The 23,082-nt window shown below is 41.4% G+C and overlaps 1 protein-coding gene across 1 annotated transcript in view; it reads left to right on the plus strand.

Annotated features, from left to right (window-relative positions):
• Nucleotides 1–23,082, plus strand: part of plekhh1 (pleckstrin homology domain containing, family H (with MyTH4 domain) member 1) — a 39,227-nt gene that overhangs the window by 13,636 nt on the left and 2,509 nt on the right. Inside the window, exons 3-29 of the mRNA XM_083924724.1 lie at nucleotides 1,057–1,119; nucleotides 2,599–2,748; nucleotides 2,847–2,930; nucleotides 3,252–3,333; nucleotides 4,339–4,521; nucleotides 4,975–5,726; nucleotides 5,836–5,914; nucleotides 7,522–7,613; nucleotides 7,780–7,927; nucleotides 8,487–8,623; nucleotides 8,721–8,831; nucleotides 9,393–9,479; nucleotides 9,906–10,064; nucleotides 12,369–12,449; nucleotides 12,712–12,891; nucleotides 13,019–13,130; nucleotides 14,190–14,302; nucleotides 15,181–15,357; nucleotides 16,448–16,545; nucleotides 16,677–16,854; nucleotides 17,922–18,077; nucleotides 19,568–19,665; nucleotides 19,955–20,096; nucleotides 20,223–20,365; nucleotides 21,154–21,283; nucleotides 21,606–21,689; nucleotides 22,276–22,422. Of these exons, the coding sequence (XP_083780850.1) occupies nucleotides 1,057–1,119; nucleotides 2,599–2,748; nucleotides 2,847–2,930; nucleotides 3,252–3,333; nucleotides 4,339–4,521; nucleotides 4,975–5,726; nucleotides 5,836–5,914; nucleotides 7,522–7,613; nucleotides 7,780–7,927; nucleotides 8,487–8,623; nucleotides 8,721–8,831; nucleotides 9,393–9,479; nucleotides 9,906–10,064; nucleotides 12,369–12,449; nucleotides 12,712–12,891; nucleotides 13,019–13,130; nucleotides 14,190–14,302; nucleotides 15,181–15,357; nucleotides 16,448–16,545; nucleotides 16,677–16,854; nucleotides 17,922–18,077; nucleotides 19,568–19,665; nucleotides 19,955–20,096; nucleotides 20,223–20,365; nucleotides 21,154–21,283; nucleotides 21,606–21,689; nucleotides 22,276–22,422 (3,966 nt within the window). The remainder of the gene's footprint in view (nucleotides 1–1,056; nucleotides 1,120–2,598; nucleotides 2,749–2,846; nucleotides 2,931–3,251; nucleotides 3,334–4,338; nucleotides 4,522–4,974; nucleotides 5,727–5,835; nucleotides 5,915–7,521; nucleotides 7,614–7,779; nucleotides 7,928–8,486; nucleotides 8,624–8,720; nucleotides 8,832–9,392; nucleotides 9,480–9,905; nucleotides 10,065–12,368; nucleotides 12,450–12,711; nucleotides 12,892–13,018; nucleotides 13,131–14,189; nucleotides 14,303–15,180; nucleotides 15,358–16,447; nucleotides 16,546–16,676; nucleotides 16,855–17,921; nucleotides 18,078–19,567; nucleotides 19,666–19,954; nucleotides 20,097–20,222; nucleotides 20,366–21,153; nucleotides 21,284–21,605; nucleotides 21,690–22,275; nucleotides 22,423–23,082) is intronic.

A 23,082-nucleotide genomic window follows, 5' to 3' on the forward strand; every position in this document is an offset into this window, starting at 1 on the left:
CCGACCACTAACCATCAACATGCGCTCTGGCTTTACCGAGTGTTAATCTGGCTGCGAGGAAGCGTTCAAATGTCTTGAGTGGTGGATTCTGGGAATCAGGGGGCCTTTTATGGAGGTGACGAGAAGGGAGAAAGAAAGACAGAAGAGAGACAAAGGGAAGGGAAACAAAGATGACGGGAGGAATTCAATTGCATCTCTCAAGCAGAGTGAATCCATTAGTATGTTTGTTCTCCTTTCACCTGGGTCACTGAACTCAGAAGAAAGGGAGTCCTGTGTTGAACTGTGTGTGTGCAAGCATTTTTGTGCATGCACTTGTATCTGTGTGTGTGTGTGTGTGTGTGGGGGGGGGGGGGGGTGGTTGCTGAGAGAGAGGGCACTTGCAGATGTGTGCATACTTGCAGGATGGACAGTGTTTGCCTTTGAAAGCATGAGTATGCATGCTTGCACAAAAGGTGACGCAAGCTTGTGCACACACACATAGTAGCATTCTTCTATCACACTGTTGTTCGACCAGCGGTAGAAAGATGTTCAGCTTCCTCTCAGGGCCTCTCTGCTGCCTGTGCCCCTCTGCTTAAAGTGCCACTCCTTGTTAGGAGTCGATCATTTGATTTTGCAGAAGATTATCCTCCTTGTGCTGCTTCTTCTTCTCTGTCTCTCTGACTCGGCTGATGCTTGAACCTCTTGCTTCCCTGCTGAATTTGTATTTGTATTATTCTTTGTCAGCCGCTTTTATTGTTACAGCAAGATTTTCTTGATTTAGGAATGCACCCCTAACACAGTTGGTTGGTTAAAGTTCCTCACACATTAATCATGTCTTCCCTATGAACACAGTGATTATGAAAGATTTAGTGTGTCATGCATGTGTGGGTGTGTTTTCGTGTTGATTTCTGGCTTGGTGGTCTATCCGTCTAATAGTGTCTTTTGTGGCAGTTTATGAGATGTGTCTTTCTGGGCTGTACTTGTTGTTTCTGTCTTTACATTAAACGTAACTCTTGCTGATTGGCTGATGTTTGGTGTGTTCAAAACCACGGTAACTTTTTGTTTTCTTTATTCCAGATGCTGGAGCTGGAGCAGAGGGTGACAGAGGCTGATCAGCGGGCCGAGAGCGCAGAGAAACAGGTGGAGAGGCACTTCTCATCTTTTCCACCACTGCTTATAAAATCTAAAAGGATTAAATAACAAAAAGCAGCCCGACAGGGTGATAAACACAACTAGTCATATGATCACGCAGGTTTTGAATGAACTTCAGAGTGAGGACCTGGAAGTCCTAAGCACTTTTTTTTCGAGGGTTGCACTTTCCATATTTGATAATATCTAGCTCTTGTTTCTCTTGAGTTTGAACGCATCTTGTGTACGTCGCTCTAGATAAAAGCATTCTGCAAACAAATGTATTTAAGTTTTCTTTAATTTAAAATCCACCATACTTGAAGTTGTACAATTGTTGGCTTGTTTACAATCTGTGTAAAGGTGTGTTTTTTGCCCTGTTGCACAATTGTTGTTGCTTTTGCCAAGTCCTTCTCAGCAAAAACTTTAATCATTTCACTGGTATTCATAACTTACAGAGACGATAGCCAAAACTACATGAATAAGACCTGAGCTGAAATAAACTGGCATTATCATTTTAAAAGTAGAATACGTACCCTAAAAATGGAGTTTAATTAACAATTAAGCACAATCCAAGGCCAATGCCATCTTTTGTCCTGGACAATTTGATTTAACTTTAAAATGTATTTAAACTGAGTGATCAGACAAAGAAATCAAGTGATTTAACCTCACAGTCCTCTTCCTCAGTGATTAGTTTGTTCATTTTGCAGCAACAATCTTCTAATCCACTAAGAGAGGTTTGATTAGTGGTTGAAAGATCTGGAAAGTCAACACACAAGTCATACAGGACTTTGGGAAGTCGATCTTCTGACTTTGGTGTGTTCAGGGGCCTTAAGTTGTAATATATAAACACTGTCGCTAGAGAACATATGTTGTATTTTAATGCTCAGTGTTTAAACAACACATTGATTGCTGCTTCTATTTATTTCTAGTTTGAAGTAATTTTGTGCCGGACTTGTTGCTGCACCATGCAGCACCTTTCCTAAAACCCCTGAAATAATGTTTAACTTGACTTGTTACCGGGGTTGATGATAATAAATAACTTTTCTAACTAATCTAGGTCACTCCAGGTGGACAGGATGTTTCTGTGTAATATGACTTCAGATGTGTACCAACATCTTTGCTGACTTTCCATGTTATTCCAACTTGAGGGGGCATTCACATGAATCTTTCAAGTGGATAACTCATTTTTCCGATGAGTGCAACAAACATACACATTTACTCGGCCTCTCTTGCTGTTGTGTTAAAGCTCCCATTTGCTGTCATTACTGACCGTTCCAGGTGTTTTCTGTAGGTGGTAATTTAATGGTGTCCTCTCTTTAAAAACAAGAAATACCTGAGGGCATGGAAAGCTTTTTCTTGTCGGTCTTAGCAAAAGAGAATCCTCATTGTTTATTTCTCTGCTTTGTCTGGTGCCCATCAAAACTTAATGAGCCATGCAAATTTGAGCTTTCTTTTAGCTGTGTGCTTGTGCATTCACTCCTTTAATTCCAGATCCATGTCATGGAAGAAAAGCTGAAGTCTGCGAACATACAAACCAGCGAATCAGAGAGTGCGTTGTACAGAAAGTATCAAGACCTGAGCAATCAGGTTCAAGAAAAAGATGCCATGATAAAGAGATTAGAGGTGCAGCTGGAAAAACAGGTATGGATGGAGCCATTAGATAAAGAACAGAAATGTCCATTTATGTTCATAAAATGTAGGTTGAAATGATCCACAAACCCTGTTTTCTCTGACCACAGATCTTAGTCAGAGCCCAGGAGGCAAAAATTATTGAGGAGAAAGCTGCCAAGATTAAAGACTGGGTCACCGTTAAGCTTAAAGAGGTAAGCTCACACACGTAAAGATCCACTCTGACTCAAGTCCGAGCCTCTGGGAAAACCCTCACCCTGCAGAGAGACATCATCCGAGGCCACAAGAGATGCTTATGCTTAAACGTTTATTATCTAAAGCTGGTCAGAAAATTTAAATATATATAAATAAATGACGATTCATATGTCTGTAATTGAGCAGTTTTAAGAGGCACAGCACTTACCTGAAAGCTGAAAGTCACAATATCAAAGTCAGGCACTCTAAAACAGCTTCATAATTGTTTTTGGGGCTACTAAAAGTTGTCATTTAAAATGTATATATATGCTTTGTTGCAGATGGAGCAAGAGAACCAGCAGCTGAAAATGGCCAACCTGAAGCAGACTGATCAGATAATGTTGCTGCAGGACAAACTACAAGGTGTTTAGAAACAATTAAAGACTGTAGTGCCTTAGTTTCATGTCTTTTTGGGCTGATTATTTCATTCTATTTCCCCAAAAATAATACAAAATAGTACATACACAATAGTCTGAAAAATGCAGATACTGGACTACAAACAAAATGTTTTCCTCAGCTTTGTTTGAAAAAAAATTGTGCATTAATTATTACAGTCCAACATGAGTATTGACTGCTTCTGGGTTCTCTGCTGACCCGTGGAGATCCAGCAGGCCTCTGCAGTGTCTGTGCTTCTTCTGTCCTCTCCTCAGAACCTGATACCCAAGGTTTACCGTAGGAGCCCAGTCCACAGACTCAACGTCGTTTAAAGCACTCGGGCAGAGAACAAAAAACACTATTTAAACTCTTGTAGCAGTAAAACACTTTGTTGGCTGGTTAACGTCAGCTACCATTAGTTACTGTTGCTACTTATTGTTCAGTTATAGGGGCGCACACTCTAACGAACAAAGAAAAAAGAAAAGGCTACCTTTAACGTTACAGAGTAAAGCAACCGTTAACCAGACTACATAAATTGCCACATAAGTTATATGACCTGTGACAAAGTGCACACACAAGCATTATCCGACTCTGCTCTTTTCCCCATTTTGAAGCACAACTTTTGGAGCTGGATAAAAACTCTTTGTGGTTTCTTGGTTTGATCAATTTGAGCAACCGTAAATGACACAAACCATAGACATTTTGAGAGTTTGTCATACAGTTTCTGATTAAAGACACCTTGACGTGAATACACAAGTAGTAGTTCAACCTCAGATTTGTGCCTATTTGGGCATTTCATTCCTTAATATTTCTTGCATATACTGTTGTAGATATTGTGCCATGTCTGCCTTTGGATTAACAGTGTTTTGTTGGTAGTAGTACAGTAAAATGTCATGTAGATTAGTAGGGAATTAATGTATTTGTTAGAAAGCTATATCCCCAGAGCTCCAGTGGGAAAGACACTGACTTCCTGGTGTTGTCTTTCTCCTCCAGCTCTCTTAGAGAAACCTGCATCCTTTGGATCCCCTGCCACCTCCCCTGTAATGGAGAACCACCTGGTGCCCAGCAGTCCGCTGTTTCCTCCCAGCTGCCCCGGCACACCACCTGCCCAAGATGACAGCTGGAGACAAGCAGGTCCCCGAGGGGCCGCCTCTAACATCAAGACCTCGCAGACAGGTGTGCTGCTTAATTTATATGGTCTACGGATGGCTGGCAGGAAGCTTTTGAAGAAACAAGTGTGTTCTTTGATTCAAGTCAGGCTGGTCACATGACTGGAACTACACCAGCAATTGTGAACAGACTGGTAGCCTCAGAGTTATATATATATACCGTATATGCTGAAAATTTAATTTATTTCTTGTGACAAATAACTTTTTTTTTTTATTATTATATATATTTATTATTATTTATTTTTTACGGTCCTGTAAATTTAAAGGAATAGAAAAAGGTTGCAATGCTGTCACAGTATCTGTGGGTAAAACTAGTCCAGGGATCTATTTTATATGCATATTAAGTGACGCAACTAACTGTTGCTTATATGACTCATCATATTTTTGGTGAATTATTCCGTAAACATTAGTTCCCAATAGTATTTATTCTTTCTCAAATGTTAAAAATCTGTCTCCACAGATGTGAAAAGGACTCTTGAACACTCTGGTAAAGGGATTTGTCCCGGAGACCTTGGAGCCCATGATGCTCTCTCTCAGGGTCGGAGCAGGGAGTGTCCCGGCAGCCCTGTTTCCGTCTGTGGACCCGAGCTCCCAGTGGGCCAAGAGGGTCCGGCAGGATGCTCAGACCGAGACAACTCCTCCGATGAGCTCAACAGCAAGTTCCGCTCTCAGTGCCTTCACTCATCCTCTTCCTCTTCATCTTCATCCTCAAACTACGAGATGGCCCATGGGCCCAGCTCCCCAGAGTCGTCTCTCAGAATAACACCTAAAAGCCCGCTCCTGTCGCGCTCCCCCTCTACCAACAACCCCTTCCCGAATCCTCCAGTTCACCAGTCAGGCGCCAGCATGACGCTACCCAAAGTACGGACTCCGCTCACCCCCAGAGACAGCATCCAGCTGGTCAAGAAGCATTACAGCCAGCCGCAGCCCAGCCTGGACAGACTTCACCACCTCAACGTTAACATAGACATCATGACCCCATCCTCCACCTCCTCCACCCTCAAGAGCACAGGCACTGGCACCTCACCCTTCTCACAGGTTGTGGAAGAAACAGACATTGACGATGGGCTCCCTGACAGCATGGATGGTGTTGTGGAAGGGTCGGGATCAGAGGAACCATACCGGGATGGAGGCTCCTTTCTGGGTCTCCCAGGAGAACTGGAGCGGCTGGATCCACCGCCAACACCTCCATTACACCGCTTCCCTTCATGGGTATGAGAGAGTAGCATTATCTATTCAGCTTCTGCTTCCTGAATTGTTGCTAAAATCTTACCTAGAAGCATGAACATTTCAATTGGATCTGAATTTGTTCTTTCTACAGGAGAGTAGGATCTACGCTGTGGCAAAGTCAGGAATGAGAGTATCAGAAGCCTGTCCTGGAGCCAGGGGCCCCGGACGAGGTGAGTCCCCCACAGCCAGAAACAAGGAAATAGCCATTCAGTCCTTCTTCACTAATATCCATTTTCTGCAGCAGCCATTAAATTAGTTTAATGCAGAAAGCCTTTTTTACATGTGTAAAGCAGCATCTAACCGTGTGTGTGTGTGCTTATCTGTCTGCATGAGCCTGTGTGGTGTCTGAGATGAGTCATTACTGTGATTGACATGTCATTCATCTGTTGCTAAAGCTGCTGTGGAGGTGTGTGGTTGGTTTTGTATCCGTCATTGCGGTCTTTGATGTCACTTCCTCTGGCCCGAGGCTCCACACACCTGCACAGGTGTGGGCTCATCTTCGAGAGGCTGTTCACATCCCCCCGCTCCCTTTCTTTTTGTTTAAAAGCCAAGGAAGAGCATAAGAAGGGGGAGGTTTAGAGGAGCTGAGGGAGAGGCTGCTTTTTAATCAGCCGTGATGAAAGGACATGGTCTGGCCTTAATTACTGCTATGCTTTCTGTCCCAACATCACCCATTTTGTCAGGATGCAGACAGCGAGGTTTGACAGCACTCCGACTATTGAATTTCCTGACTGCCAGGTACATGGAGTGAGCTGCCAAGTGGCTGTTGGATTAAGTCATAGCTTGCGCAGCTTATTCAGCTTCCTCTCATGTTTGTGCCTTAAAGTGCATCTGTTTTTGGAGCATTCAGGTCTCTGGCAGAGTGAATGCCATGGACCGTTTTTGTTTGTTTAAGCTCAAGACTATTTCACTTTTTCTCTCCTTCCTAGAGAAGCATGCAGTTTAAACTGTGTGTATTATGTTGTTCTGTGTGTTCTTTCCTATTGAGTTGTGCGTATTTGTATGAAAGATAACACGGTGTTGCTAGCTTGTTGCTAGCTTAAAACGTGACGATGTAACCGGTAAAAAGATAAGAAAATACACTTGTCCTTTTTAAATGAAAACTTAAATTCTTCAGCAATAAAACACACCAATAGGCTCAGGGGTTAAGCAGCTTAAGCCAGTGCTGTGTCCCAAATCACACACTGTCGCCCTGCACGGAAATGCCGATCGTATTTCTTCTTCTGTTTATTTTTCCAAAAGCTTTTCCAACAACTCTTCTGACACATAAAGTGAATCCAGTTTTTGCTGCTCCGTTGCGCTGTTGTTCAGCCATTTTCCAGTTTGAATTTAGTCCTGCCTCTTCTGCTACATAGACAAAATGGCGGCGATTGAGGGCGTTGTTCATTCATCCACACTCAACGGTTTCCCCGCTTTTGAGTGCGTGACTGGATAAATGCCATACACTGCATTTTACCGACTTCCGGCGTGAACGTACTTCCAACCTCAAAAAAAGGCAGTTTGAGGGTGGAAGTGCACCATTTGGGATACAGCACAGTAGCTCGTGACTGATGTTAGCTCTGATATACAGTAGCTTATTGATATATAGTCAGTTCACATACTGTGTGCTCTTAACTCCTTGTGCTATACAGCATGTTTTAATGATGACCATTTATTCTTTCTTTTCCTAACTTAAAGCTATACATGATGTTATGTGGCATTAGCATGCTATGTCAATGTCAATGTCCATAAAAAAATAAACATTAAATCAAATGTATTAATTGTATTTATGTCACAGGGTCCAACTTACCCCAATATCCAGTGGCAGGTCCATTCACCCAGTTGATCTATAAGAATATCAACGTACCAGTCTACACCACACTGAAAGGAGTGAGTGAAATTGTATTTTTTTTTTTACAGTGCGGCAGGATCTGTGCTTTCCTTTTGATACAGCTTGTCGCCCATTTCTGTGATCCAAACGTCAGACATGTTGTCATCTGTTCTGAATTTAGGTGGCGCTTTACTTAACAATACTCCTTCAAAATGTTTGTTTCAGAAAGCCACTCAGATCAGCAGTGTACCTCTGCCCGATGATGACTCTGGGTCCGAGGACGATAGCAGCTCTCTGGCAAGTTTAAGGACCTCCATCCTGATTCCCGACAAGAAGGGCAGCGTCCCGGGGAGCCCACGTGCCGTCAAGAGAGGTGACTATTGCAGATCACAGTGCAGACAGAACATTGAAAACCATGTAGCTCTAAAATGTCATCAGTGTAAATTGTAAATAATCCAGGAATTTTGGATACAGTGTGTTATCATCCTAAAGGTGGGGTTCTGGGTTGTCAATATGGAGCACATATTGGCACACAGAATAGGCAGCAGTTTGTCTGCTCGCAAAAATAGCATGCCGTTACGAGAAGCTGCATTGCAGGTACAGAAAGCAACAAGGTTCAATTGAAATCCTTAAGTGAAGTAGATGATGCACCTTAAGGGAAAGCAAAGTTCAACACTCAGTGACTACAGATATTCACCACTTAAACTCAATGTAAAATAGCTGCTGGAATGCACTGAGCATCACATACTGATGTTATCTAATCGTGATCTCAGAGTCTGGATTTTCCATGTAAGAGCCTTCTGTCTCGAAACCTCCTGTTGCTTGCTGGTTCTCAATCAACACATGTATAATTTATATGTGTTTTTCTTCCTTCAACCTATGCCTTTGTTATTATCTACCCCTCTTGTATGTGCCATCTCCTGTTTTCCCAGGCGTGTCTATGTCCTCTATCAGCTCAGAGAGTGATTATGCCATTCCTCCTGATGCCTACTCCCTGGACAGCGACTACTCCGAACCGGAACATAAAGTCCAGCGAACCTCTTCCTATTCCTGTGAGAGCACTGGGCCTGTGAGTGGATTCCTGCTTTTTAATCACTGATGTTAGTCAGTTCTAGTATAACAAGTCAGTTGTGTATATGTAATTCCTGTGCTGTTTTTATCTGCAGGAGATGCTGGATAAGTCTGGGTACCTGCTGAAGATGGGCAGTCAGGTGAAAGCCTGGAAACGTCGCTGGTTTATCCTGAGGAATGGAGAGATCCTCTACTACAAATCTCCTGTGAGTGTGAGCCTGCCGGCCTTCTTCCTTCTAAGGTTTTGCTGTCTGCACAGAAAACATTACACAAATATTTCAGAGGCTTGTGTGCAAGGTGGCTGCAGTTGAAGTCCCAAGCACCATCTTAAAGTAATATTTGGGGTATTTTGAAGTGGGGTTGTATGAGGTAATTATCCATATCAGTGTATTATCTACAGTAGATGACGATCGGCTTGGAGAAGCAGACAGGAGCACAGAAGCTAAGCAATGAACTGCTGTGGACGGAGGCAGCAGCTAAAACATACTTTAGCCGCCTAAAAAAAGGCTCACTTAAGATGATCTATATCAGTGTAAGTGCATGCCTTATTTAGAATATTTTCCCCACTGAAGATACTGGCTTATTCGACTCCACTTCAGAGTACCCAAGACATCCCTTTAACTCCGTCCCTAGCATTGTTGTCTGTGTAGATTAAAAAACATGTACATTAGTGTGGCTGCGGACTTTGTCGTGGAATTTTTGAATATAATTTTTGACAGAAATTATGTTTCCCGTGTCTATATGTGTGTTTTGCTATGTGTATCCAGAGTGACGTGATCAGGAAACCTCAGGGTCAGATAGAGCTGAACTCGTCCTGCCGTATAGTTCGCGGAGAAGGAGCGCAGACATTTCAAGTAAGTGGAAAACACACCTGAAATCCTTAAAAGTCCCAATGGCGACTAACTTTGTGCAAGAACACTCCAAGATGAGGAACGTATGATTTATGATGCATACTATGACAACCTTCTGCTGCAAGCTTTGCAAAGAATTGACATAAATCGTTTTTTTATCATTCAAAAGACTGAGGCGTGAAAGAAAAGTAGAAAAAAACTTGCAACACAGGCAGCTACACACACTCTTATTATAGCACTGCATCACAGCAGAGCTTTACTGCTGCATACCAGAGAAGCAGCTTAGAATGACATCAGGTGTAGCATTGGCCTGGAATGTTTTCCTGGCTCTTCAGAAGCTGATTCTGATCTCCTTCTGACACGATGATGCTATCTCAGGCAGGCTTGGCTTAGCATTTTTTCCATATTTCTCCCTTTTTGCCTAATCAGTTGATTACAGAGAAGAAGACCTTCTATCTGACCGCCGACTCACCCAACATCCTGGAGGAGTGGATCAGGGTTCTGCAGAACATACTCAAAGTGCAGGCCAGCAGCCCGGTCACCGTGGAGACCGCCGCCAAGCCCACCGTGAAGGGTTGGCTTACCAAGGTCAGGAGACAGAAGTCGTGGTGAATCAGTTAGAGCATGCGAAAACTTGGGTTTTGTTTATATGCTTTCGTACGGAGCGTTAGATGATCTGTACCTAAATATGGATTTACTGCTGGTACACAATCTTACCATTAAGACTGGAAACGGCTAGCAAACTATTATCATGATATTCATCTTTTCATCTTTCTCTCAATTAGACAGTGTTTTCTGTATAATATTAAATATTCAAACAGAACTCCTTTGTTATCATGTAATAGGAGTAAAACGCTCAAACACTTGGAGAAAATTGGTTTTCGGAGGCTTTATAATATTTTTAATTGGTCTGCGACTAATGATTTGTTTTATTATTAAATAATCCGACCATTTGTTTTGACAGGTAGTTGATAAATCGTTCGTCTGTACTGGACTGTGAGGGCTCATGCCCACCTTCATTGTCTCGGGGAAAAGTGTGTCGGATGAAATTAGTTGTTGTATTCCTAAAATTAAGATTATGCACGTAAATAGGACAGTGTGTGAGAATCTTCTATAATATATCAGAAAACGCTGAAAACTGCCAACACAATTTCCCAGAATGCATCTTAATAATCTTAAAATTACCTTTATTGTCTGACCAAAAAATATATTCAGTTTGCTAACTTGCAATTAAAAAAAAATGCAATTAATTTGAGAAGCACCTGGTGTTTTGTAATATTTGCTTTAAAAATGACTTAAATGATTAATAGATTATCAGAAGGGTTTTTTTCTATTTGACTAATTGAGTTATCGTTTCTATAGCATCAGGAATCAGCCATGCAGATATAACATAACCTTTGAATTAACTGACATATTATAGTTAATATGTGTTAGTTTTTTATCTCATTATAACTATAACTATACTCCCTTACCCCACTTCCATTGCATAGTTGCAAGAGGTATAGATTAGCCAGACTTTCTCCCTGAAGAGGATGCCAGAAATAACTTATTTTCAGGCTTAACGTCCTCTCAGACCTACACAGAAGTGTCTGCCACTGGGGTGGGGAAGGTTTGACGGAGCACTTGAAGCAGATTCCTGAAAAGCTCCTTCACGTTGGGACACGGCTGTAAGAACCGAGCTGCTGGAATGCTTGAGGTCTCCTTCCCTTCCGCCCTCCTCTTGTCCTCGTTCCTTAGCCACGGCACGTCTATTGGTAAAGTTAAGACACTTAAACATCTGACGGGTGTGTGTGATGGGTCTCTGACGGATGACTGACAGCTCACGTCCTCTCACCTAACCCCAAATCCTTACCTGAGAGTCGTCTTTGATCCAATGGTTATGACGTGATCTCAGTCCAGACAGGCTGTTCTGCCACTTAACCGCAGTGACCCCCTTTTGGGGGATGCACAGCTGGCTTTGTGTCAACGGCATTCTCCAGTGACATCATTGCTCCGTTCATATTTCCCAAACTCTCTGAAAGAAGTCTGCAGAAAGTTAAGTGTTATTATTAGAGCCAGCAGCAGAATCAGGGCATGGAACAGATTGTTTATATTTGGCAGAAGTTCGTTGTCACTTTGCTTCGGAAGCAAAATAAAAATCTTATAGTTTAAATATGTAGAATGAGCAGAACACCGCCATCTAGTGTCTCACCACTCAGGTTGCCAGGTTGGTCAGACCTGGTCCAGTAGCCTGAAGTCTGTTTGAGCCTGTTTGAACCCATCCCCTCCGGCAAATCACACCATAAAAACAAAAAGTATTGCAGAGGAGTTTGACTGACAGTTACCTGAGCCGTTACAGCTAAGTAAACATGAAAGTTAGCTTACCGATCGAGGAGAAACTTAGCCATTTAGTGTGTTTTAATGGCGTTGAACTCCTTTATCTCAGTCCATGGAGTGAATGCTTGGCCTATATTGACTCTGGTCACTCAGCTGCTGGGACAAATAACGCCCCTTCGCTGAGGCATTTCACCCAGTGCCAGCCTACAGTAGCTGCACCGAACAACAGACAGCCCTGGAAACCAGCAATGCCCGCTGCTATTGGCTGGTACCATGTAAACAGAATGTGACAGAAAAGTCATTGCCAAGCCCGTCAAAAATGTGTTTTCAAATCTTAATTCAGACTAAATATATTTGTTTATGGAAAATTAATACTTTCATTCTGTACCCCTCAAAACCCCCTGTGGGTGTATTATTATTCTTTTAAATATAGATTTTAATAAAGATTCTACATATTTTACCTTTGAATAATGAATTTGCACACTTCCCTGCACACTCCTGGGACATCTGACCAGCAAATCCTCTGAATAACATCTTATTTCTCATACTTTCTATGCCACTGTCTTCTTGTTTCAGGTCAAACACGGACACTCGAAGCTGGTGTGGTGTTCTTTGGTCGGAAAAGTCTTCTACTACTATCGTAATCAGGAAGACAAGGTTCACAAAACTCACCTTCTCCTAGCATGCCCTCGCGTCTTCCTAATGTTGTCTTTTGTTAGTGATTATTAACGCCTGCCTCCAAAGAGTTTTGCATGCTCTGTCCTACAGAATGATAATCTTTACACAAATAAAGGACGGGTGCTTACAACCGTTGCTTAGTCAAGAAAAAGAAAGTGTAATGACAGTTAGTTTCTTTCCTTAATTGAACACACTTACAGTCATTCTTTGGTTTGATTTGGATTTACTTCTTCCGTCTCAGCTGGCTCTGGGTCAGCTGCAGATGCGGGAGGCCTCGGTACAGGAAGTGGATCGCTCCTGTGATTCAGATGAAGACTATGAGGCGGGCAGTCGAGGTTTCCTCTCCTCACACTGCACCTTAGTGGTCCAACCAAGAGAGCAGAGTCCTACATACCTGCTCATCGGCACCAAACAGGAGAAGGTAACGCAACAGGCAAAGTCTTAAAAAGTGTTGAGCTGTAAATCACCATTCAGACGTGATCCAAACAAAATGTTGATCATTTGCTGTATATGTGTTTGTGTCACATGAATGCTTTTTACCCACACAGGATACATGGCTGTATCACCTGACTGTGGCAGCGGGGAGCTGTGCCAACTTCAAAGTGGGCACAGAGTACGAGCAGCTCATTGGTAAACTCCTTGATGCAGAGGGAGACCCAGGTGAGAAAATCCATCTTTTACAGCAAGGAAGTTTCATTAGAAGAGGCGGAAAGTATATTTCATTTTGATGATGCTTATTTTATGTATTCAGTTAACTACTCAACTTACTTTCTGTGCATGTTATTTTTCCAACATGAAGGTGTAAATGCTGTTTTAAAGCCTTTCACTCATCATCAGGAATAAACTTTTATTCTTTAAACAGCTCGGTATTGAACTTTAATGTATTCTGAGCCAAAAAGCCAAATATATATATATATATATATATGTGTGAGTATGTATATATATTTATACACATATACGTGCATTATATATATATTTATGTATGTATGTATGTATGGTATAGATAACTATATTGTATTCTATTCAATATATTTTTATATTATACACTGCACACAGCTGTTTATATTACATTATATATTACATATAATAAACGATCAGACTTTTTTTATATTCCCTAAAGTAAGGTATTGTTTATGCTTCAATATCAATACCCAACCCTGGTTCTTTAATAAGTTATTTTGTGTTTCGTGACCTGAGAGTAATAATCAGCATGTAAAACAACTGGTCACTAAAACCTACAAATTCAAACACAAAATACCTTCTAATGTGACCTCAGTGACCTCAGGTGTAGCTCTGGCTGGTGACGGTAACACAATCATTACAAAGAGTAATTCAGGAGTATTGTTACAGTCGAACAAGAACACTGCATATTCTTAGTTGACAGCTCTGGAGATATAGCGTATGGTTAACACTCACAGTAGATGTGTAATCGACTGAAAGGCTTACGCTTGCAAAGTCCCCCTATAAGTGGACACAATGTACTCAGTAGTATGCTACGTGATATTTTGATCCGCGGTGTCTGACTGCCTTAATCCACACAGCAGACTGTGTTTACGATTTTTGTCAGCTGTTGAGTCATTACGGCTCTGAAACTCAATCTTGTTTGTCTGTGTGTGTGTGTGTGTGTGTGTGTGTGTGTGTGTGTGTGTGTGTGTGTGCGTGTGTGCGCGTGTGTGTGCGTGTGCGTGTGCGTGTGTACGCTTCCCCTTCTTTTCCCAGAATCTGCCTTGTGGAAGAGCGAGGCCCTAAGCTTCTGTAAGGAGGGTCTGCGCTCGCCTCTTACCACTCTGCCTTCTGAAGCTCTGCAGACGGAAGCTCTCAAGCTTTTCAAGGTCAGTCTCTACACCTCTAACCCCTCTTTTTCTGTCTCCCTTGTTCTATTACACTTACTTTTCTCCCCTCCCTTTCATCCTTTTCTCCGAAGCCCTCTTCCCTTTTTTGTCCTGTTCTCACTGCAAGGGTCCGTTCAAGGCCAACATACTCCAGTTTGTCGCCCCCTTTCCCCTAAACCAGATCAAAGGCTCGAGGATGAGGGCCCCAGCTCATTAAAAGTGTGGAAGAGAGATAATGGCCTTGATTATCTGCTCTGATTGAGGCTAACCGTTCTTCTGGTGTACGGCCAGTGTGAAAGGCGCCCCTTTAAAGAGGAGACATGGGAGGTCAGGGCCTTCAGAGTGCCAGCAATGGATATGGAAGCCACAGGACGGGGGGGGGGGGGGATCAGAGAAGAACAGGGACCTTGTAGAATGATGGCAGATCCTTTTCCTCTCTTTTCAACTCCTTAGTCCCCAGTACGCCCACCCAGAAGCCCCCTTCCCCGCTCCACTACAGCCGCCACACTACGAGATTGAAAGATGAATGGATCGGCTCTCTCTTTGACCAGCCAGCCTTGAAAAGCAGTCCCAAACACACACAAAGAAACCGAATGAATGGAAATGACACGCTTTTCAAGTCTACGCTCTACTTCATGCCTTTGAAGTATTAATGAATGTGACTGATAAACTGGTTCTTTTGTCTTCGACTGTCCCAGCGGATGAAAATAAAGTGTACTTCAAAAAATAATGACATACACATTGTCTGACCTTATGTCACAGATTTCTGTTGTTTTTTTCATTCCTTCTGACCGAGTATTTTAAGATGCCTTTGTGTTTGCCTCCACCTGCTGGCAATGCAGTGGGCTTAAGTCTCAGATGTCTCTCCTTCTCTGCAGTCCTGTCAGCTCTTCATCAACGTGCTGGCTGAGTCTCCGTCCGTCGACTACCACACCTCGCTGGCCCAGAATGCTTTGCAAGTGTGCGTGACGCACCCGGAGCTGCAGAATGAAGTGTACTGTCAGCTTATCAAGCAGACCAACCGCCGCACGCCACATAACTACTCCCTCACACAGGTCAGCCTGGTGCACGCTGAGGACAAAACAGACTCATTTGAAGGGCCAAGTGGTAAAACAGAAAGCCGAAAAAGTGGATATGTTTCCTTTATATTCACTTTTAGTAATTTAGAACTTCTGCTAGCCACTGACTACAGGAGAATTAAACTGATTTTGAGTTTGTTTCACACCTGCGATCAGCAAAGCCATGGTTATTTGATGGTTCTTAAGATTATCTTGCCAGGTTTTCCTGTTGTGTGAAGTATGTTAATGAATCTGCTCGCGGGTCCATCCTGGCCACACTGGTTTCACATCACAAATGTTAAACGTGTTCAATATTTACGCTCCGATATCCTGTTGCGAGTGGGGACCGCAGAGGATGCAGTCATATGGGAAAGAACGATAGCTTACTAACAACATACTGTCAAATGATATTTGTTTTTGACTTTGAATCTTGCTGGCATGACGTTAAATACTCATCATTTTTATTCACCTCCAGCGCGCACTATAACATGCCCGATCCATGTTCATGCCATCTCCATGACTTCAATCATATTTTTCCTCTTTTATTTGTGATTTTTCTGTACAAATAGTGTGAAAACATTGCCTGATATCAGACAGAACTTTCAGCTAGTTTAAATCTTTTTCCATCTTCAGTCAACTCTGTGGAATGGGCTGATTCTCAGGTCTGCGTCCAGGCAAGCAAAAACTTTTGTTTAATCTAAAGTCAACTTGATCACGCGAGATTTCTGGATTTGAGAATCAGGATACAGATCCCGGTCAGGATTGGTTGTTCATTTTTGGAATCTGTTGGTGTGCGGTGTTGCCAAATGGTTGCTCTCCACACACTATAGGAATAAAACGGTTGGATGTTTCATTACATGTCGTTCTGTGTGGGGTCTGATTTTCAACATCTGTTAAGATTTGAAAAATCTTTTAGTGTGGGCCGGGCTTTACATGGCAGAAAACCAGGGTAGTTAACTCAGAATGTGAAGCAGAGTGTCTCTGCGTCCTTGGCAAATGTTTTCCCTTAATGAGACATGAATGCATACAAAATTTTCAGTGATCCTGTTAATTAAAGTTGCTCTCCTTTTACCACGTCTTCCTGTAGTGCTGGCAGCTGTTGTCTCTGTGTGTGGCTCTGTTTCTTCCTCAACAACATTTCCTCTGGTACCTGAGACAGTACCTGCAACGCAATGCAGACCCAAGGTGAGGTGTCTAGAGCCTGTAGCTGACCCTAGATTACTTACAGTGTTGTCTCCGAAGTAACTACAATCAGTTCTGAGGCGGTTTCTGGTGCATTGTTTACATCTGCATCCCCTTTTTTCCCCCTCACACAGGAGTGAGGTGGGGAAGTATGCAGTGTACTGTCAGAGGTCTGTGGAGCGAACACTGCAGAATGGAGAGCGGGAGGCCAAACCTTCACGTATGGAGATTGTCTCCATCCTCCTGAGAAACCCCTACCACCACTCACTGCCATTCAGCATCCCAGTCCACTTCATGAACAACACCTACCAGGTAACGTATAATACACTATCTTGAGTAGGGGCGGGAATCACACAATAACTCCTGATGAGATACATCACGGTATGTTGCCCACGATAACGACGGCATCATGACACGGCAAATCTGCGACACGCGATACATTGCAAGACAATCATCTGTAGGATACATGACTATCTGTGTAACTGAAGAAGAACAAATACCCCTACAAAGATTATAATAAAAAAAGCAGGAATTGTGTATTCCATTGTCATGTCAGTTTCACAAAATGTGTGCCAAAGTGCATCCACTATTAGCTTAGTGCCTCCTTAACACAAACATTGACTGCAACCTGTATGCCATCATTCCATTTAAAAATATATAGAATTTACAGAGAACTAAAAAATAAGTATGCAAAAATAAACATTTCTCTCTTTAATAAATATATCGATATCTGTTCCAGTGTACTGATTAAGTATCGCAAGAGGAAGTAATAGGTTTGATTTCCGTATTGGTATTTTGTCACACCTCTAGTCCTGACTGTACCTAGCTTTTAGCAGCAGATTTTGTTTAAGGAAGAGCAGTTTTATGTCATTTGGTCCAGTTCTACACATTCCAACCCGTGCTGCCTTTTGGGAAGGAAAGTAACAGCAGCATCAGTTAACATCTGCAGATGTAAAGAAATGTGGCCTAACAGCTGCTTCGATGTTCAATATCACCTGCAGGGCGAGAGTGCCGGCACAGAGGGAAATAAACGGTGCAAGAAAGTAGAACCTGGCTCAGCTTTTGCTGAAATGTAATGTCACATCATCTGACAAGGTGCTGCAATTGCCAATCAAATACATGCAAGCAGACATTGATAGATGTTTACTTTTTAATTTGGTTAAACACTAGCATTTTTCTCATGTTTTGATGCAAATAGGCCTTAAAACTCATGGATCTATCACTAAAACTGGATGGATGGTATTTTATCATCTCACTGGTAACAACACGGCTATTGAACATTTCTTGCTAAAAGGAGGCACATTTTGCACTGGACATACAGGCTGGTTCTGGTTTCAAGGGCTCTCATCATTGACAATGTCCCCTTTTTTCTTGTGTAGGTTGTGGGTTTCGACGGCTCCACTACAGTGGAAGAATTCCTTAACACGCTAAACCAGAGGATCTGCGTGAGGAAGCCTCAGCTGTCTGGATTCGCCCTCTTCACTGATGATCCATCTGGAAAAGACCTGGAGCACTGCCTGCAGCCGTCTGCCAAGGTAAGAGTGTGGGTTTGTCAACAGAAGTGGTTGAAAGAAACCCTCTAAACACCACTGACGCTTTGGTGCATTTATTCAAATCTTTTGTCTCGGGTTACTTTATCTTTTAGAGGCTCGGCAGTGGGTAGTAAAAGACAAATGAAGTCTGTCCAAACATTTTTGTGACTTTCTGATTTTCAAATGTAGCCGTGTTCGAGCATTCAAAAGTCTTACTCTGTAATTGAATAAGTCATGGTTAGAGTGGTGCTTCCATTTTATTTTGTTTCTGTTTTCTGAAACTGTATCTGGTTGCTGAAACATTTATAACAGAGATGCATCAATCTATTTTTTTTAGATCCAATCAGATACCGATACCTGGGCTGAGCGTATCGGCCGATACCGATCCGATCCTACTGTTGAATGAATGACAAGTACACATTGCCATGCGAGTGAAGGCTTTACATAAACATTTAGCCTTGTTAAAAAAAGGTTACAAATGAACACAGATATAAATTGACTTTATTCTTTTTATAAACAAATAAAGTGTACATTAGAGGCAAAAGGAAATAACACTTCCATGTAAAGTGCACTGCAAATAGATATTTTAAAATGTAATAATGTAAGTAATATAAAATAAAGCAGCTGCCTGAAACCCAACAAACAAGTGCTTAATTAACTACAAAATAAACAGAAGGAACATGTAAAACATTTAGTGCAAACAGATGTACAAAATCTAATCTAATATAAAATAAAGCAGCTAAGAAGTGGTTTAAATCACTTAAAATATAATTGAAGTGACTAGATTGCTGTAACTGTATTGCTGTTTATGATATTAATAAAAAAAGAAATGACTGGAACTGAATGCTGGTTCAGCCTCATTCATCCGATATCCAGCTAATTAGTCAATGTTGGAGCAGATATCTGATCCTGGTATTGGATCAGTGCATCTCTAACTTATAACTCCGTCTCGAATAGTTTACAGTAGATTTTAGAACAGATTGATGTCATTCTCTGAATCTACAGATAAGATAAGATAAGATCAGTTGTTGGAGCAGTACAATGAAAATACAAGATGAATATAAAAGTAACGTAAATAGTGGAAGGTACATTAGCTAAATAGAACAGAATACAAATAGAAACTTTATGTAATGTAATATATAGTATAGTACAACAATCTAAAGTATATAGTAGAGTTTAGTAGTGCAGCAATATAACAGCCAGAGTATAGAAAGTGCAGTAGTAACATAATATAATGCATAATGCATAACTTAGTGTCAAATATAACATAATTCGTTGTATAATACGACCATATACCGTGGAATAGAATCAATATACAGTATATAGTATCATATAACACAGTATAATACAGTACAGAACAGGAAGATATATCACCAGTATGGTGAGCTATATAATAATCATTTTATAGGTACTACCATCTGCTGACAGGCCCAGAAAGAGGGTAAAAGCTTCCACATGTCCGACTGGAGACTGATTTGTTTCCCCTTTGCTAGATCTGTGATGTCATTTCCAAGTGGGAGCAGGCCCTGAAGGAGCTGCATCCTGGGAAAAACGAGGGGACACGGATTGTGCGTCTAACATACAAAAGCAGGTAAGATTGTATTGTCACATCTGGGCTTTGTAATAACACACCTGACCTCAGCATATTTTATCGTGCGATTACACAAGCGTCTAAAGAAAAGGCTTAAACATAGACCACAAGATAAAGATGACGATGTGATATGTGTTCTGCCTTTTCACTTTCCTCACTATTCTCGTGCATTTTTAAGTGTTAGGATTTAGATTTTCTGCATCTTAAAAATGAAGTGAAGTGTGCATACCCCACCCTTCACCAGAAGAATACGTTTCATGCAACTCTTTGTTCATTTGTGCGTGCACAGATTGTGTTTCAGATCTCAGGTGAAAGGAGAGACGGAGCGAGAGCGCCTCCTGCTGGCGTACCAGGTGAATGATGAAGTTCAACAAGGCCACTTTCCTGTGAACAAAGAACTGGCTCTAGAGGTGGCTGCCCTCATGGCACAGGTCTGTAAAGATTGTGTCAATTTATGGGACTAATAGATTTATATTTTGATTTATGAAAACCTTCTACTGTCAGAAAGGATGTATGTGTTTTAAAACCATCTTTATCTTTCATCTCTCTTTTTCCAGGTTGAACATGGCGACTTGGAGAGACCGGCTGCCTCCTCTCCTACCGGCTCTCCTCAGCCTAAATCTCAGCTGATTCTCCTGCAGGCTTTAGAGCGCTTCTACCCCAAACGCTACAAACAGGACTGCAGCTCAGAGCAGCTCAGGTAACACGGACACTGCTCTGGTCCAAATAAATACTCCTAGAACCCACTGTAATGTTCAATACATGTTCAATGTATTTTGCAATATCCTCTTGCAAGACAAACAACGTCTGATTGAGTGAATGATTGATTGACGTGTATATTTCGAGCATGTATATAAAACAAAACAACGCAAAAAACAATACTATTCTTAGAAAAAGTATGATACAGTAAATTATAATCATAAATAACACAAAAAACAGTAGTTAAAGTAAATATTAGTAAAAATAATAACAAAGGTAGAGAAATACCAGCTTACAAATGAACATGCTCGAAAAGGAGTCGGAAAAAACGTATGTGTTCCTACCCCCTAAGCTTTATTCATACTTTGTCACATTATCAATATATCAACAATAATTAATAATATTCATATACTACTATCTATGCGTAACGTAAAATATAATAATATATTCCTCATACAAATATTCGATACATTTTTCTGACACAATAACCATATTCATAAACCAATATCTAGTTATCCATAATATACTTTTAACTTCCCTTGTACCAATTACCTATTCATACGATATAGTTAATACACTAGTTATTAATAATAGAGTTAGACTTCTATTGATCCTTTGAGGTGACTTCCACAAGGACATTGAGAGGTAATAATAATAATAAACAATATACCTTATTATTAACAAACATAGTGGCATTTTGTCATATTTTGCCCAGACACAAATGCTGCAGGATATTCCCGTGAACTTGTCACAGATGAAATTTGGCAAATGTTCCTTTTCTCCTTCCAGAGATCTTACTGAGCGTCTGGCCACCAAGTGGTCTATGCTACGTGGGTGCAGTGCACCCGAGTGTGTGAGGATATACCTAACTGTGGCTCGGAAATGGCCCCTGTTTGGAGCCAAACTCTTCAGTGCCAAGGTAAGAAAGAACGACCACTTCTCCTTGTTTTGTGTTTGATGTTGCACTCTGTATGACTTAATGTAGGCAAATTTATATTCAGTCCTTCGTTTGAAGTCTTTTTGAAAACAAGCAGGCTCCCTTGATCCAAACGCTACCTTTCATCCAAAGTAAAAATACACCTTTCATTTAGCTTGAACCCGATCACGTCACATCCATCAAGCTTTCAAGCACAAGTTGGACCGGTTTGAGACTCTGAAGAAGGCCCAGGGAGGAAGCTGTAATGTTTACTAGGATGGATTACACTTTAAACATGGCCTCTCTTTGTTTCGCCTGTCCACAGCCTGTCCCCCCCTCTCCTGTTGAGCAGAGCCAGGTGTGGCTGGCAGTCAATGAAGATGGATTGTGTGTGCTGGACTATACAATGGTGAGTTTCAAACCAATATCTCCATCAACACTATCTCTGTGATGTGTTGTTTATTTTAAGTATTATTGGGATTCCCATGTGCTTCAGTTTATACCTCAGAAAGTAAGATTTCTGTGTTTAACTGCAGCGCTCAGCTGGCTGGGCCACAGCTGCAGAGTTATGTCGACCCGCTGGTCTGGAATGATTTTTATTCTGCGGTGTTTCAAACACCAGAAATCCACAGGAAAATAAAATGGCCAACCTCCGATTTAACATTCTTGACCCTGACAAACAGCCCTTCCAACATGTAAACCATGTTAGCTTGAGCTCTGTAATTTTCAGCCGTCCGTGTAGATCCTTTTCATTCTTGGTCTGGCTGGCTTTCATGAAAGTCAAGAGAGAAGAAAACAAAGTGAAAATCACAAGAGGTCTCTGGAAATTATGTCACGCTTCTTCACACTCAATTTGCCCTTCAAAAAAAAAGCAGAAACCAAAACGACTTCCCAAAAGAATTCCATGCTCTATTTTGGGATCAGCAATAAAGTCTGAACATGCTCCCTGTTTGTATCCCTGCACATTTCACACTGGCAATGCTTTCATCCTTCAGCACACGCTCATCACATACTCCTACCAGTCTGTGATTACTTTCGGTGGCTGCCGTGACGATTTCATGATGGTCACGAGCCAGCAGAGGGAGCCAGGAGTCGGGAAGAAGAGCGTGGAGAAGCTGGTCTTTGTGATGGCTAAACCAAAGGTATATGCGTCATGAGTACCACTGCAAACATGTTCAGTCTGTTTGATTGATGAGTTTCCGCTTTGCCTCCACATGTGAGATTGTTACTTCACATTTTGTTAGATGATCTTCCTACAAGGCGTAGTACTTGTTACACCTGGGGTATATGGTAATATTGCGGAGAAGCTCAACTTATTTGAAAAAAATCACAGAAAACTCACCATTTGACTGGACAATAAATATTCATACTGAGTCAACTGTAACCTGGACAGGACATGTTGCAATTGAAAGTGTGTGAAAATTAGATTGCAAGCAGAGTGTCTGAACAGTTAGCAAGAAACGGATAAATAGTTGAAATAGTTAGCTTAAAGTAATGCATTAATAGTTGAAATTGTTAGCTTAAATTGATAGATAAATGATTAAAATAGTTAGCTAAAAGGAACAGATACATGGTTAAAATAATTAGCTAAAAATAACAGATACAAAGTTGAAATGATTAGCTTACAGTAACAGATACAAAGTTGAAATGATTAGCTTATAGTAACAGATACATGGTTAAAATAATTAGCTAAAAATAACAGATACAAAGTTGAAATGATTAGCTTACAGTAACAGATACGAAGTTGAAATGATTAGCTTAAAGTAACAGATACAAAGTTGAAATGATTAGCTTACAGTAAC

The sequence above is a fragment of the Echiichthys vipera genome (assembly GCF_963691815.1).
Source record: "Echiichthys vipera genome assembly, chromosome: 12".
NCBI classification, from domain to species: domain Eukaryota; kingdom Metazoa; phylum Chordata; class Actinopteri; order Perciformes; family Trachinidae; genus Echiichthys; species Echiichthys vipera.